The sequence below is a fragment of the Festucalex cinctus genome, chromosome 9, assembly GCF_051991245.1.
Source record: "Festucalex cinctus isolate MCC-2025b chromosome 9, RoL_Fcin_1.0, whole genome shotgun sequence".
NCBI lineage: Eukaryota > Metazoa > Chordata > Actinopteri > Syngnathiformes > Syngnathidae > Festucalex > Festucalex cinctus.
In genome coordinates, this window is record NC_135419.1 from 12926833 (window position 1) to 12942829 (window position 15997).

At 37.5% G+C, this 15997-nt stretch overlaps 2 protein-coding genes across 2 annotated transcripts; one reads left to right on the top strand and one right to left on the bottom strand.

Moving 5' to 3' along the window:
- The first annotated feature begins 1886 nt into the window (after positions 1 to 1886).
- atoh1b (atonal bHLH transcription factor 1b) lies at positions 1887 to 2498 on the top strand. The gene has a single exon (XM_077532859.1). It carries the CDS (start codon positions 1887 to 1889, stop codon positions 2496 to 2498), a length of 612 nt encoding a protein of 203 aa, XP_077388985.1.
- Positions 2499 to 8485: 5987 nt separating this feature from the next.
- Positions 8486 to 15683, bottom strand: ddx41 (DEAD (Asp-Glu-Ala-Asp) box polypeptide 41). Its single transcript, XM_077531964.1, has 17 exons — positions 15456 to 15683; positions 15002 to 15097; positions 14737 to 14887; positions 14572 to 14646; positions 14422 to 14482; positions 14207 to 14343; positions 14015 to 14087; positions 13605 to 13758; positions 13313 to 13449; positions 12403 to 12565; positions 12071 to 12202; positions 11919 to 11990; positions 11736 to 11832; positions 10719 to 10868; positions 9897 to 9968; positions 8883 to 8993; positions 8486 to 8799 (listed from the first exon to the last, which is right to left on the bottom strand). Exons 1-17 carry the CDS (start codon positions 15480 to 15482, stop codon positions 8663 to 8665), a joined length of 1845 nt encoding a protein of 614 aa, XP_077388090.1. The 5' UTR covers positions 15483 to 15683; the 3' UTR covers positions 8486 to 8662.
- Between the last annotated feature and the right edge of the window lie 314 nt (positions 15684 to 15997).

Here is a 15997-nt window from a genome sequence, read left to right on the forward strand (position 1 = left end):
CTTTTATTATTCTTCTGCAAATAGTGTTTACAATTTGTTTGAGAACAAACCCGCCTTGAAGGCCAATTAACAAGCATGAGAAATGCATCCAAATCTATTTTCCACAAACTGCCATGACAGGCACTTGGCAATTCAACTTCCAAGTTTTTCCCTATTGGGTTGCCATTTAGATAAGCATTCTCCAAATGTTCCGCTAAGGGAGCTCCTTTTATACTTCTTTCTCCCTCCATTTGTTTAATTGTTTGCAAAAAGTTAGGGATATTAGAATTTCGGATGAAATTTCAGGATAACCCAAAATGATTGAATTGACCTTTTCAAACTTTCAAATGCACATTTCCAATTGCTCACACTTTCAGTTCAAATGTCCTTGTGTTTGATCCATAAAAATGTGCAACAATGTCAATTCTATGCCTTTCTGTGGCTCTCCCAGTCATTGTTCCAACCTTCTGAAGACACTCAGTCGACACTCTGAGGTGTTTGCCACGAACGCCCTTTTTAACAATTGGGTTGACAATTACAAAAGCATATTGCATTGACTTGGCATAGGGAAGCGGGGCAGTGGGGTATATTTCGCTGAGTACTTTATAGGACTTGCTTGTTTTGTATTTAAAAAAAAATATTTTCAGTTTTTCAGAATATATATCTGCTTTATATAATGTAGTTTTTTTCCCTGTGATTCTAAACATGTTTGTCTTTTTGGAAGCATTTTTCCCGTTGTTTTTTTGTTTTTGTTTTTTTTTTCAGATTCCAACCATTTAAAAAATATATATATTTTATGAATAATTCATCTCCCCAAAAATATTCACGGAAAAAATGTGAGTAAACCCCCCCCCCCCCCCCAAAAAAAAAACAGGAAAAATCGGAAAAAAAAGATTCTCGAAACCCCCCATAAAAAAATAAAAAATAAATAAATAAAAAACAGAGGGCGGGGGGTGGTAGTTCATCTGAAATACAGGAGTTAAAATACAAAGTTAAAAAAATATACAGTATTAAGGAAAAACGCAAAAATATTATTCTCTAAAAAAATATTCCAAAAATATAAAAAGTAAATCCTGAAAAACAGGGTTTTCTGGGGAGAGATGTGGAAAAAAAAAAAAAAACAGAATTAAAAAAATATATTGAGGAAAAAAGGAAAAAAAAAATTATGCTGGGGAAAAAAAATCCTGAAAAACAAGGTTTTCTGGGGAGGGATGTGAAAAACAGGTAAAATTTTCAGAAAAATCAAATACTTGTAAAAAAAACCCATATATATATATATATATATATATATATATATATATATATATATTTTATTTTATTTTTAAAAAGGGGGAAGAAATTGAGAAAACCAGAAAGATATTTTGAAAAATAACATATATTTTAAAAAAAATAACAGAAAAAGTCAAAAAACAGAAAAAAATACTCTAAAAAAAAAACAGAAACTACAAAATAATAATTCAAAACCCATAAACTAAGTACTTTTTTTTTTTCTTCAAGAGCATGCAATACACTTCCATACATAACAAATAACTTAATTTAATCATAAATGAATTCTGATTGGTGCATTTGTTGATTGATTTAAAGCAGGGCTGCCAATTGTATGTTTGTAGTTAGCAGTATTTCTCTAAGGGCACGCTGTTAAATGATTCATATAGCCTACCTTCTGCGTGGAGTTAATAATAAGGTAGTGATAGAGTTACAAATAATGCACAATGGATGACAAAAAAAGAGAGGGACGCTTTGTGCAATTGCTGTGACAGGCTCAGAGGGGGTTGGCTGCTGCAGACCTGTCAAGAGTCAGTGACACTAAGGGGGTGGGAGAGGGGTTGGAAGAACTTGGGAGGGGGGCCAGTTCTATAAATTGTTGCATGCATGTTACAGTGCAAACAACTTGTGAGCACTTCACCATGAGCACCAAAACAGAGCTCGCAATCTGGACTCAGCACGTGGATGAGCACAAAAACTGGATTTGCCCCAACTCCCTGCAGCGCGTCTTCTCCACGAGAACAGACGCGCCTGAGCACCTTGCGCCAGAGATGCCGGGCAGCGTGACCGCCGCGGGGATCCCGACGGAGGCGGCCGGGGCGCCGCCCCACTGCGGCCCGCACAGACACCGGCGGGTGGCCGCCAACGCCCGGGAGAGGAGGAGGATGCACGGCCTCAACAAAGCCTTCGACGAGCTGAGGAGCGTCATCCCGTCGCTGGAGAACGAGAAGAAGCTGTCCAAGTTCGACACCCTCCAAATGGCGCAGATTTACATCACCGAGCTGTCGGAGCTCCTGGCCGGGATGGTCCAGCAGCATCCGGCCTCCGCGGACAAACACTGCAGGAGGAACGTGATGCACACTCGCATGCCGGAGCATGAGAACCCGCGGACAGAGCGGAGGGACTCCTCCTCCTCACATCTCATCATAGTGGGGCCTAAAAGCGGGCTTCATAAAAGCAACTCATGCCACTGGAGTGATGGAGAATCGTCTCATCTTAGTGACGTAGAAGAGAGCCAAAGTGGAGGACGTTAAATCACATCACTGGGAGTACCACGAACAATAAGTTAGAAAATTCTGCCACAAAAGTTTGTATTTTTTTAGTTAATAGTTTTGAAAATATGCCTTCAAATGGTTGAGATGATGGAAAAAAAAAAAAAGTATAAGAGGCCCAATGGAGAAAAACAGGAAGTAAAAGTTAGTTATTTAATTGTTGTTGTGTTTATTTTTAAATACATGCAACTGCTGAAAATGTACAGACTCGTCTCATTCAGGGTGCAGGACAAGTTTGAAGTGGTGATTGCTCAGGTAGTGAAAAGGTTAAGAAGTGATAGTTTGGTAGAATCTTTTTATGGTCACAATGAACTCTCAGATTGCACTTTACATGAGCTTATAACCATCAATAATGTGATTATTTTCTACATTTTGCGGAGGGAAAAAAGCATTATTTTGGTATTTATGTATAACACAGGATTTATGAAGTTTTTTTTTTTTTTGCTACAATAAAAAGAATATGGAGCTACATTCTGTAAGCACTTTTTAAGTCCGGAAATAAAAATGTCCAAGTATATTGATTTATTGTGACAAATTGTGTTTCGGCCATAAAAGTGGATTGAGGGGAGTTGCACAGATTTTGTGTAAGTAAACTATCACATGTTTCAGCCTGTTCTGCATTGCTTCATAGTCCTGATATTTAATATAAATAACTTTCATAATAATAACTTAGATTTATAGATTTACATAATGAACATATGCCATACATTGACATCTAAACACATTCAAATAAACATAGACTTCTAATATTACTACTCTAAAAGACCATAAATTAATTTAACAATTTTAAAAGGTACATGTATTAGGGAAAAAAACTCAGGGTTGACTTGACATTCTGTTGGCAGCTTATTCCATTAATGTGCAGCATAACATCTAAACACAGCTTCACCATGTTTGGTTTAAACTCTGAGCTCCACTAATTGACCCGTAATGTCATTACAATGTGGTTCAATAATGTTCAGTGCAACTTAATATTGTCTCATGCATGCTTTTTAAAAGGTCTCTTTATGATTCTACTGCCTTGCAATGAGGCATTTTGGTGTCCATTTCAACTCAAGCAAAGTTGGTTCTCTTACAAAGATAACATTTTTTAGAAATATTTTTAAATCTGACCCCACTTTTGTGGCCAAATTATAAGCACACATGTGCAAGCTACAAACAGACTCTCCAAGTAAAAGAAAGCAAATAAAGAGTGAGACTCTAATAAAGCTAATGATGCTGTATGGTTATCTGTCACAGTTAAAGTGGCTCTTGCTACTCCGCTAATAGCCTATCGGGAGAACAAATGGAAACGGCCTCTCTGAAAGAGAGAGGTACTTGGAACTTTTCCAGTCCCTTAGAAGTGCTTTCTGCCCGCCTGTGTGTCAAATTGGCCCAGACCCCTGCAGGGGGGGCGACGTCAGCGGAGGAGCTGATGAAGTCCTCTTCTTCCTGCTCCATCTTCTTGATGTCGTTCAGGAAACTTGCTGACATGCCAATGGAGACTACCATGGCCACAGGTTCTCTCTATTTCAGGCTGCTGACCTTTTTTTTCTAGATGGTCGTAATAAAGCTTGTCATCCGTGACATTATCTCGTCTCTGAACAATGTGCCCCTCATCCTCGCCTCTGCTGTTTGCCTTAACAAGAGAAAGCGGCTTTGCAAATACTACAGAGGCGTCATTAAAGAGGACCTTCCTGAGCCTCCCTGCGCATCATCAACAGGTCGGCTGGTTGTGATCAGTAGGAGAAATGGAATATGGTCAGGTAATGACCTTCTGTGGGAGCCTCGTATAGCTGGCTGCAGGACATGGGGATTGGTTTTCACGCAAGCATGACTGGATATGTTGAGCTTGGAAGGTGAACTCTCCTAACACTGTGGTGGCTTGCTTCAAACCAATTAAGTCAAGCTTGAGCTGTTCCGTCACACTGATTGACTTACAAGGAGGGATGAATGATTTTGAACAATAATTTGATTGGGATGCACCCCCAATATTGTGACTGTGATTAAAAAATTACATTTTTTTTTTTAAGTCCTCTTAGCATGTATTTTTTTTTAATTCAAACCTAAGCAATAAAGTGTATTACAACAAACAATATCATATTTATTATACATAAATGTTTTGATCATAGGTTACGCTAATGCTAAATAAAGCCAAATGAACCATCAATTAATACAAACTTATATGGTGTAGTTAAAACTCTACATAAAAAGCCGGTCAGTCCATTTACTATTTCTCCAAATTGCAGCTTTTGCCATTTAAAAATTACATTCTACTAGATTGCGATGTCTATTTGAATTCGATTAATGGTCCGGCCTTAGTTCCAAGTTGTTCAAATTTCAAAACATCAACAATTCAACTGTATTTGAGAATAATGACTCAAGTAAAACTAAAAAGTACTTCTCCAAGTTACTTGACTAACAGCAATGACTTGAGAGTGGAGGGCTTAAATACTGTGTAAGTGGTGAGTACCTTTTAATCTATGACTTTTAATCAGAACAAGAATGCCAAATGAACAAAAAAGAAAAAAAGAAGCTCCCCAACAGACATATAGATTAAATAGAAAGATAGCCAGCTAGCTACATCTAAATAGCTAGCTAAACAGATAGCTTAGCTAGCTAGCTAGCGTGACTAATAGCTAGCTAGCTAGAAAGATTGCTTGCTAGCTAGCTTTTTCTTTTTTGCTTAATTGAACAACGTGCACAATCAGCAATGTACATACAAATCAAATTAAAAGTAGTGCAAGTTTAAACAACAACAATAACAATTATACAACAAAAAGGCAACTTAATAACAGCATACTATTATAGAGGTACAGGGCACCCAAAGAAAGAAAGAGAAAAGAAAGAAAAAAGAAAAAGAGAGAAGAAAAAAAAATCCCTATTTTAACCAGATTAGAGGTCTGCAAAGACATTAAACTTGCTTGCTAGCTAGATAGCTACATACATAGCTAGCTGGCTAGGCAGATAACTAGCTAGCTAAACAATTAGCAGCTAGCTATCCAGACAGCTAGCCCGCCAGCCAGATAGTGCCCCGACCCCAAATGCTTTACTTTAAAAGTGTGAAAATTCAATAGATTTATTTAAAAAAAATAAAATAAAATAAAAAATAAAAAAAATAGTACTAGTAGACAGCTCTTCTTGATTTATTTGGCATTGTAAGCACCAGTCTTACTGTAACTTTACTGCCATTGACGAGTCAGCACTCAGGTGTTTGACCTCATGCCAAAAAAATGTCATGATTTCAGTAATATTGAAGGAGCAATTTGGCCTGTGTTGAGATTTCAAGTACAGTTAGGAGTCCACAAATGGTGGATGATGTAAAATGTGTCAAATAAACATTGGGGTTCAGGATTACTTAACGTAAACCTCTTACAAGTCACAACAATAACAAACCTTGATTTGTAACCACCTGACCAAATGCAAAATATGACATTTTCATTGTAATGTATTGTCTGCAATATTTGTGTAGTGTTCTTCACCTTTTAATCTCGGTTTCTACTTATGTCTAGTAAATGGGACATTCTCTGAGGCCAAAGCACAAACGCATCAGCAAAATGGAATATTTTGAGGCGAAGCCCTCTGAAAATTGCTTGCTTTCTACAAATTACCTCATGTGTCTGTATTTTCTAGCTGACGTGTAATCCATTAGGAAAGAAAATAAATAGATGTGTCCAAACCAGCTCTGAATAAATTATTGGCCGTAGCTGTTGCTGAAATTGTGTTTGTGCTGAGTGCACGTATTTATAATGCACTGAGAGCTGAAAGTTTTGCTCCTGGATGTTGCTTTCAGAAGGTTTCTGTAAATTCTACCATCACAACACGAGGGACGCACGCCGGCAAAATCTGATCCAGTACAAAGTTAAACCTTTGAAAATGTAATACTGTAATGCTAAGGCACAACTGAAAGTGTGTTCATTCTCAACTCAATTCACAAGCAGAAGTAGATTGACAACATCAGTTAAAAAAAAAAAAAAAAAAAACCTTCAAGCTATTTATTGACACATTAGGTCAATTTACTGTATTAAAAAGAGAATTAAACATATTGGGTTTAAAACAGCTGCATATTTTCATTTTCATCCGCTAGCTTCATGCTAACACATAACAGGACACACCATAGCTATTAAAATAGCATTGTGTTGGAATAATAAAGTGTTAGGCAACATATATTTGAACATAAACGCTTAACTGTTGTCTTTATATTCTTTGTCCTGTGCAAAAATGACTATTACTGCACTTACCGAGTCACATGCAGGAAGTCGTGAAAGCCTTTGTTTGTCTGACCAGAGCCATAAGTTAAGCTTGGTCAACTCGGTTTCAGCATGGTAACAAGATGGGGTCCATGTCATGTGACCAGCAGTTGACCAATCACAGTTTAGTACTCTACATTGTGATTGGTCAAATGCTGGTCACATGACATACGTACGCCATCTCGTTACCCTGCTGAAACCGAGTTGGCCATACTCTATGGCTCTGTCTGTGACTGTATTATACTGCCCCCAATGGCCAAATATGAGAAGAACAGTTTTTATCCAAGAAAAAAAAAAACGTCATAATTTTAACAAGACTTATTTTGTATGATGAAGTCAAATTTTAACAAGTCGTCAAATTTTCAAAGTACAACTTTATTCGTATAATATCACAAAATATATAATACTTTTGACGATGCATAGCTACTTTTTTGAAAAAAATAAAAAAAATAAAAATAAGTATTAGACTTATGATGGAGACAACACTGTTATGTCATGCTAGGAATAGGATTTTGGGTTGTACTCTCAACTTTATCATCATCACCATCGCATCCTTAGTGACTTGACAGCGACATCATCAGCCATGATTTTTGTACTGGCACTCATCAGCCATCATGATGAGAAAGCTCTTACCAGTTTTTCCATTTCCAGTAAAGATCATTATCCTTCACGGTCAATCCGTTTACCCTCTCGAAACCCCCTTCTTGCGATTCACCAGGATCTCTCTGCAAACACGGCAGCATGGTAAATATGACAGTGAGCACTCCACCTTCTTATCGCCGCTTTATGGCTTTGAAAGAAGTAAGATGCAAGAAAGTGCAGCGCTTGTGCAAGCAGAAGAATTGGAGAAGTCACATAACAGGAGTTAGAGCTTCCGCAATGTGCTATCTACTCTATCTTCCCCACCTTAATGGAGGCATGGTTGTACTGGTCTTGCGCTTATCTATATTTAATACAAACACAATAATAAATGTGTTGTAAAATTAGTTCCTTGTAGTCTAATCACAAGAGGATAATTGTTTTCATGAAATCCAAATATTTCATTTCAAATCACTCATAAAAGTTGATAACCTTATTAGTAGGCATTTGTTTTTAAAATGTTCATTTCATGCAATGATTTTTGTCAAATATTAACTCGCATTAGAAAGTTTGGTGCATAGATAGAAACCTATCTGATCAAAATTTCAGATCAAAAAATGTTTTTTTTTTAGAAGCACTGCATTAAATAATTTAATTTATTGGAAATAAAAAATAAAACATTTATAAAACCATTTCACACAACATTTTTGTATTTATTTTAGTAAATAATTGGTTAAAGATAGGTAAACAAACTGGACAGAGAACATGAAGAAATTGAAATTCTAAACATGAAAAACCTTTGTTAAGTGGTCAAGCTGCAGTTTGCCCACCCATGACTACAGTATGGAAATTGAGTTTGTTTGGACTCATTTTTATGGTATTTAAAGTATTTATTGTATTTAAACTAACTGTAAAAATAACCTCCCGGCGCCCACTAAGCACACATCCATATTTAAATGAGGCTGACTCGTTCTGAAATGTAGATTTTCCAGAAAGGCACTGTCCTTATATTCGGAAAGGTGACATCATTCCTTCCTTGCAGATGACGTCCGTGCTTGTCAGCTTTGACGTCGCTGCACAATGAAAGTCAAACGTTCAAATTAGGTTTTCGACATGACTGTCAGATGCAACTGTTCTTGGTATATCAGCAGGCCAAAACTGTTACAGAAGAGAAGGTTTATTCAACAGTACATCATTCTTTTTCTTTTTTTTTTTTCCAAAAAGACATTTATTTACAATTTGTATCAAAATGTTACAGTGTGCTGATGCTCATCAGTGTTCTGATGATGTTCATAATTGGCCTGCAGAGCTCGAGTTTGAATGATACCACACAGAAACTTAGAAGTCCATTGAGCTGTGAGCCAGATAGTCCTTCCGCCCGATGTTGGTGACTTGCTTGGTCTGCATTGCCTCCAACTTGGGACAGTCCGTAATACGATGACCAAGACCACCGCAAAATGTACAACCCCTCTCCCCTATGAAAGACCACAAGAACATTTTTTTTAGAGTAAACATAGACAAATGAAGATTTTTATTGGATATTTGTTGAGTGACTCACCTCCGATGTCCAGCATTGTTTCGTCTCCCGACTGGAGAACCTGAAGAACCGGAGGAACCTTCTGCTTGGCTTCAATAAGCAGGGCCTTCAGATCCATCAACACAGACTCATCTGCGAGGTAAGTGGCAAAAAAAAAAAAAAGTAAAAAACAAAACAAAAAAAACTGTACTAGACATATTAATATTATTAATGAAAACTATTTTCTTTGTTTGCTCTTTTTTTTTAAACTTATATCCCTGACCTTGAGGAAATATATTACATTGGTAGCTTAGAGAATAATGTAATCAACTGCAAATTTAAAACACTGCATCTGCCTGGATTAGGAAAAAGCATGAATCGTTTTTAACCTGAAACTTTTTGTCAGGATATGAAAACATTGATGATCTTTTGATCAGTTTGTCTTACTTCCAGTGAGAAGATACTCATTTAACAAGAATTCATTTTAAATCAAATTTGACTAGGGTATGACTAATTGTGGACCATGATAAGAGATAATTGTGGGAATGCTGAACATTCCCACATATGTTATTGTGATTTTTTTTATTCTCCACACTTTTTTTTTGCCGCGTAACAACTCCCACATAATACTTCCAATTTACACCGTTCAAATTTCAACTAGCTTCAAAAATGCATGCCTCCTAGGGTATATATCATCTGATTCCACATTACTTACAGTATTTGCACAATTTAACATTTAATATCAATTTTTCCCCATTCATTATCAATGGGAGAGACAATTAACCTTTTCTAAGTATCACTTTCCATGCCCACTTCTGCACATATAACTAAACTTAACCGTCATTACCATGTGTCTGATACTGCTTGGTTGCACAGTTGGTAAAGTTCATTGTCCAGTAACCAGGAGGTTCATCATTTCATAATTTATCTCTCAATTTACTTCATAAGCATTCCACATGCATTCAAACGCTTAGCATTCAAATCTCAGCATTTTCTCCAGAAATTGCACTTAGTCCAGCTATGATGTGTGTTTTTGTTGTTCATGCAGTTCCTCACCACAGCCTTTATTGATGAACGTTGTGGCGATACCAGTCTGTCCAGACCGCCCTGTTCTTCCAATTCTGTGGACTGAAATAAATGTATTTTAAGGGCACATTCACAATCACTGCAAAGATTTTTTGGAATGCTGATCAAGTCCAAGCAGAAACGGGAAAAGGAAATCAAGAGTGAAATATGGTCTGATAGTTGACTGCTAAAAATGTGATATACATCCAAGCAATTTCTTAATGGACATTTTGGAGTCCTTTCATGTTGATATACAATTTAAGCTGCTTGCTCTCTGTGCAAGCGACATGGCCGTCACACAGTAATGGATAATGACTGTGACTTCCGATACATTTTTCATGTTTACTGAATATTTAAAAATCTCTTCTGCAATTTCTCCAGTAGGTTAATTAAAGAAATGTCCAGATTTAACCTATAATTTGCTGTTTGTTCACATATAATGCCAAAAATTACTTACCAAACACCAACTGGAAGTGTTTTAAGGTACAGAGAGTCCTCGGGTCCACTATTGTTATTTTATAAATGTTCAAAAATAACCAAACAAACAAAAAACTAAATAAAAAAATATGCTTATACCTTTCATACCCAGGTTACAAGCTCATTAAAACAGTCAATGACAAAATAAGACTATTGAGCAATTTATACAAACAAAATAAAAAGATAAAAAGAATAAATAAATGCATAAAACCCCGACTGATTAAGATTTATTTCTCCACTTCACAAGACTGATGAAGCTGGTGTGAAGGTACTCACAGCGGAACCATTATAAGAAGCGAGCCAGCGCCGTCGTAAACACACATAATATTGACTCACCATAGTTTTCAATCTCCTCAGGCATGTCGTAGTTGACGACGTGCTGGATGGCCGGGAAATCCAAACCTTTGGAGGCCACATCTGTGGCGACTAGGACGTCCTTCTTTCCTTCCTTAAATGCTTCGATGGCTTTCGTTCTTTCCTCCTGATCTGGGGGGGGAGAGAGAATTACGTTATTATTATTGTGTGGAAATTTTACTTTTTAACAGATAAATAGTGCCTGCCATGCATCAAGTGTGAAATTAAAGATCAAGAGACCGATAAACCGTTTTTGTTTTTGTTTTTTGTTTTTTTTCAGGGCCGATACTGATAGATTATTAATAGTCAAGGCCACTGATAACCGATATTTGGAGCCAATATTGATTTTCACAAAAAAGGGAAATTATTGGCATAAAAAAAATAAAATAAAAAAATATTGAACAACGTTTAAAGGTCATAAAATATTGACGTTTAAAAAAAAAATGTTCGTCAAATTAACAAAAATTTCAGGAATCTTCAGGGGGCAGTAACACGTCTTCAAAAGTGAAATAAAAATGTAAGTAAATAGCTCCCTATTGTTTGCTACAGTAAATAAAGTTGTGGGGTTTTTTCAAAATATCTGAAGTATTAAAATTTTACTTATCTAGTTTTATTTTCAAACAAGGGAGAGAAGTTCCCAGAGACAGACGCATCTATGAAAATTTTAATAATTAGTTCCCTGATTTTCTTCCCCATCTATTAACGGCCGTATAAGTCTTCAAAATAGCTGATGCCGATATTCGTCAAAATGCTGAATATTGGCCCACCCGATAATCGGTCCATCCCTGTTAAATTAAAGAACCACATGTATTAAAGGACGATGGAGGAATAATTGGACTCAATTTGCGCTCTGTGAAAATGATGACATCTAGTGATTATGATGAGGAACTACAGGCAACACAGACAGGCTAAATTGTCCATAATTGTGAATATAAGTGTAAATGATCGTCTGCGTTGAGGATAAGTGTATGGATGTATTGAACCTAATAGAGGCTGCACCTTTTCCTCCATGAATGGCCACCGCTTCCACACCTTTCAGCAGCAGATACTCATGGATAGCATCCACGTCAGCCTTTTTCTCAGCAAATATCAACACCTTTGGGGAAGACAAAAAAAAAAAATGCTCTCACAAATGCATTTTGCGCATGCGTGTCAGATTTTGATGACTAAAAAAGTACCGACGGGAGGTGTTGTTTTCTGGAGACACTCGAGCAGATACACCATCTTCGCCTCCTCTTTGACGTATTCCACTTCCTGTTCATTTGCACACAAACAGCCAGTCGACTTTTACATCAGGAAGTGTTCGGCAACTGAATGCAGATTGTCGGATGTACCTGGATGACATCCAAGCTGGCAGCACCCGCTCTGCCTACGTTAATGGTGATGGGTTTGACCAAAGCACTCTTGGCGAAATTCTGGATCTTCTTGGGCATGGTGGCACTGAAAAGCAGGGTTTGCCTTTGTCCCTAGATGAGAACAAAAAAAAACCCCAAAAAAACCATGACAACACTGCTCCTCTTCTGCATACTGTACTGCGGACTGGATTTTGCAAAAAAGTACAAAGATGAGCCACAAAAGTTTGGGGCCAAAGTACAAAGAAAGAATATTGAGGGGGGGAAAAAAAACATCACATTTAATTCATTTTTCAAAATCGTTCAGTCTTTACCTTAAAATAAGAAAAAATGGTCCTGATGTCCTCCTCAAAGCCCATGTCAATCATCCTGTCAGCTTCATCCAGGGCCAGGTAGCGACAGATGTCCAGACTCACCATCTTCTTCTGTAACAAGTCCATGAGACGCCCGGGAGTGGCGACCATCATGTGCACACCACTGCAAGCGGAAAACATTTTTTGAATTTTATATTCAGTAGGCAATTGAATTTCAGTGTCCTAAAAATCCAGCATTTCCCCCATACAAGAATGGTTTGACCCAACTTGTTATATGCCGCCTACAATCGCATGTCAATCACTTGAAATTGAAAACTTTTATTTAAAATTCAGTTAAATATTTCTTTTGACCGCTTTCACTATGATCCCAAAAGATGACACTTCATGTTAATATGTATTTGCACAAATCTGTATTAATAATCAAATTGTGTATTTTTTTATGTGATATCTTTTTATTTTCAAATAGTTCAAAAGACCCCATACATACAAATAGAGTTCCAAAGTTTAATAATATATCAGACAATGATGGCACAGCACTCGGTTTTAATTCCCCCCCAAATCAGAAATGCTTTGCGCTGGTTAGGGGGTACTTGGCTGAAAAAATATTTCACAGGGGGTACATCACTGAAAAAACTGCACCAGAAAAGTGATCAACAAAGGGTGGTATGTGATCGCCCTCTAGTGGATCAGGAAAAACAATCACTGAATTAATCGATCACATCAATGCAAGACACATAATATTAGTTCACAAATGTAATTCATTACAAATAAAGGCCTCCCTTATCTGGAGTTGAGCTTAAAAAAAAAAAAAAAGCCACAATTTGTGAAAATAAGGCAGTTTGATTGCTGGTTCTAAATCAAATAAATGAGCTGCTGCTTCTTATGTATTCCAATTTTGACCTTAACTTACTGTTTCACAACTTCCATTTGCTCCTTAACGGACATCCCTCCAATGCAGAGGGCCGTTCGCATCTGAGGGGCTCCCTCCTCCTCCAGCAGCTTGCTGTAATATTCGATGATGCCGTGCGTCTGTCGGGCCAGCTCTCTCTGGTGCAAAGGCAAATCACGGTTTGTTGAGTTGTTGAAGAACAACATGCTGATAACCTCTATCATTTTAGGTTTCAAGATTGTGCATAGTTAGGGTGCTGCAAATAATGTCATTAAATAAATACATTTAAAAAAAGTCTTCAGTCATGACTTACTGAAGGACAGATGATGAGTCCATAGGGTCCCTCTCTTTTAAAGAAAGGCAGCCGCTTCTCCTGCTCCAAGGCGAACATGATGATGGGCAAAGTGAAGACCAAGGTTTTGCCTGAGCCAGTGAAGGCAATGCCGATCATATCACGACCTGATAGACTGAAAGTACAGATTAAATTGTATGAACATTTTATATCATGCATAGAGGGACAACAATTATCACTGTATTGTCATAAAGTGGCAGATACAATATAAAATATTGAATCGACATTTGTTTACACATTAAAAATTGTAAGCAATTTTGCTGTTTGCTATACTTCTACGCTAATTACATAAATAAAGGTGAGCATTTTAATTTTGGTAAAATAAAACACCTAATACAAATATACTGTATACATGTGCATACTTCACTTACACTGTTGGGATTCCTTGAATTTGAATTGGCGTTGGATGTACAATTCCCTTCTTCTTCAATCCTTTTAGAATCGCTGCAAACACGACATAATTGTTAGCAGACATATCTCAGGTATGTTCACATAGAAAGACCAAGGTGAGTGTCTATACGCGTTGGTCGAGGGGGTGAAGGTTAAGCATTAAGCAGTTGAACCTGAAGGAAGCTTCATCTCCCTGAAGGTTTTGATCGGAGGAGGGATGCCATCTCCATCAACCAGAATGTGAAACTTCTTCCTGACGCGTTCATTTCGTGTCTCTGGCATATGGAGGACATACCGCGGAGCCTTCCAGCTACAAAGAACCATCAGGTTATGTAATGTAGGCCAGAAATGTTATTAAATTGCTAACTGTATAGTAAAATGATCCCACCTTGTTTTAATTGGATCATCATAAATGATACCCTTGGCCATTTCCTTCACAGACATCAGAGCTGACAGAAAAATTGGACAGTTCCCGACATTAGCTTTATGAATGGCTTGAATTTAATACAGTACGGTGCATTTTTGTTGTTGTTTTTACCTCTGCCCTCCGCAACACTTTCTAAAATCTTCTCTTCCTCTTTCAATTGTTTCTCCTTGGCTGACTCTTTGCGTGCTGTTAATTCAAAACAAAATAATGGTTAATTAAAAACTAAAATAAATATTGAAACTTTGAATTCCAGAAGGAATCGCTTGAAATAGAAACCTTCTGCTTTTTCCTTGAGATGCTGATGCTGGTCAAGGAGACTGACGTTTGAACGTGGACCAAGTCCTTCGTCTTCATCCCTCTGTTCCTCCCCACTGTCCCTGTGCTCTTCACCCACTGCTTTACCACGCAATCGCAACATTTTCTGCACCTGTGTGGTGAGCAAAAGATGTGTTATGTGACTGAAAGGATAACTTTTCATTTCAACTTCTAGGACAAATGTGAAATTAACTCAACACCCACTTTATAAGGGGCGACAACATACCATTTGTTGCTTTCGGATTTTAACAGGAACGTAAGGAACATAATCTTCATCCTCCGACCCCTCGGGCCCAGAATCTTCATCTTCTCGATGAGATCTCTAAAAACATAAATGACATTTAGAAAAATTATGCCAGCAAAACGCAGGTGTTCAGTTTTAACAAATCGCTAAACATTATACTTAATATTGAGGCGCTTGGTTTGATAAACAACAAAATGTAGTTTCCTCTTGAATGATTAATTACGTTTTAAGCGCTGTTTTACATTGAAATTCGTGAAAGTCAAACACAAATAGAAAATATAGTTGATTCAGAAGTACTTAATGTGCGACAAATTATTTTCACAAAACGTTTAACTGGGCGAGCGTGCTTAGCGTTAGCTAGCCGCTAATGCCAATGCTAATCCTAATGCTAATGCTGGATGTTCCCCGCTGTAACATACTTTCAATTAGCGCTTACCTTTTTAAGTCGATTATCGTCTTCCATCTTTTTCAAAACGACGTGCTTACGTGGGCAATTGTGGAACTAACTGATCAATTATCCACACAAAAATACGACATTTAATATACTGTACATGTATCACAAAGTCGCTATCGACCGCCTCTAAAGTACGGAACGCTGAAAGGCTCAAAGATTGCGCTCACGTCACAGTGACGTTCCCAACAGTCATGCTGTATTCAAGTAACGCGAGAAGTCGGACTTTCCCGACCTCCGACCAGGAAAAGTGCACTGGAACGTCCCTTTGTATGGGTCGGAGTTGCGAAGTCTGAGAAAAAGGACTCGGGCTTCAATCTGACGTCACTCGACAACTGCGACCTCCAATCTGACACTGACCGTGAATGAGAAAACATCTTTGCTGCTTACATTCGTCTCGAATGCATTGATGTCTTAACTGAGACAATGGGATACGACGCCCCATATTCTTCGAATGCAGCATTATTGGTAGACTGCAACTTAGAAAAACAAACGCCACACTTGATATATTTTTGTCAAAACTGCAT

Bases quoted from the DNA above. Each gene is read 5' to 3' on its own strand.
- ddx41 (XM_077531964.1), bottom strand. From the start codon at position 15,482: ATGGAAGACGATAATCGACTTAAAAAG. The intron at 11,991-12,070 runs GTACATCCGACA...GCAAATGAACAG, and splicing joins CCAGCTTGGATGTCATCCAG to GAAGTGGAATACGTCAAAGA. The intron at 9,969-10,718 runs GTGAGTCAATAT...CATTTATTTCAG, and splicing joins TGAGGAGATTGAAAACTATG to TCCACAGAATTGGAAGAACA.
- atoh1b (XM_077532859.1), top strand. From the start codon at position 1,887: ATGAGCACCAAAACAGAGCTCGCAATCTGGACTCAGCACGTGGATGAG.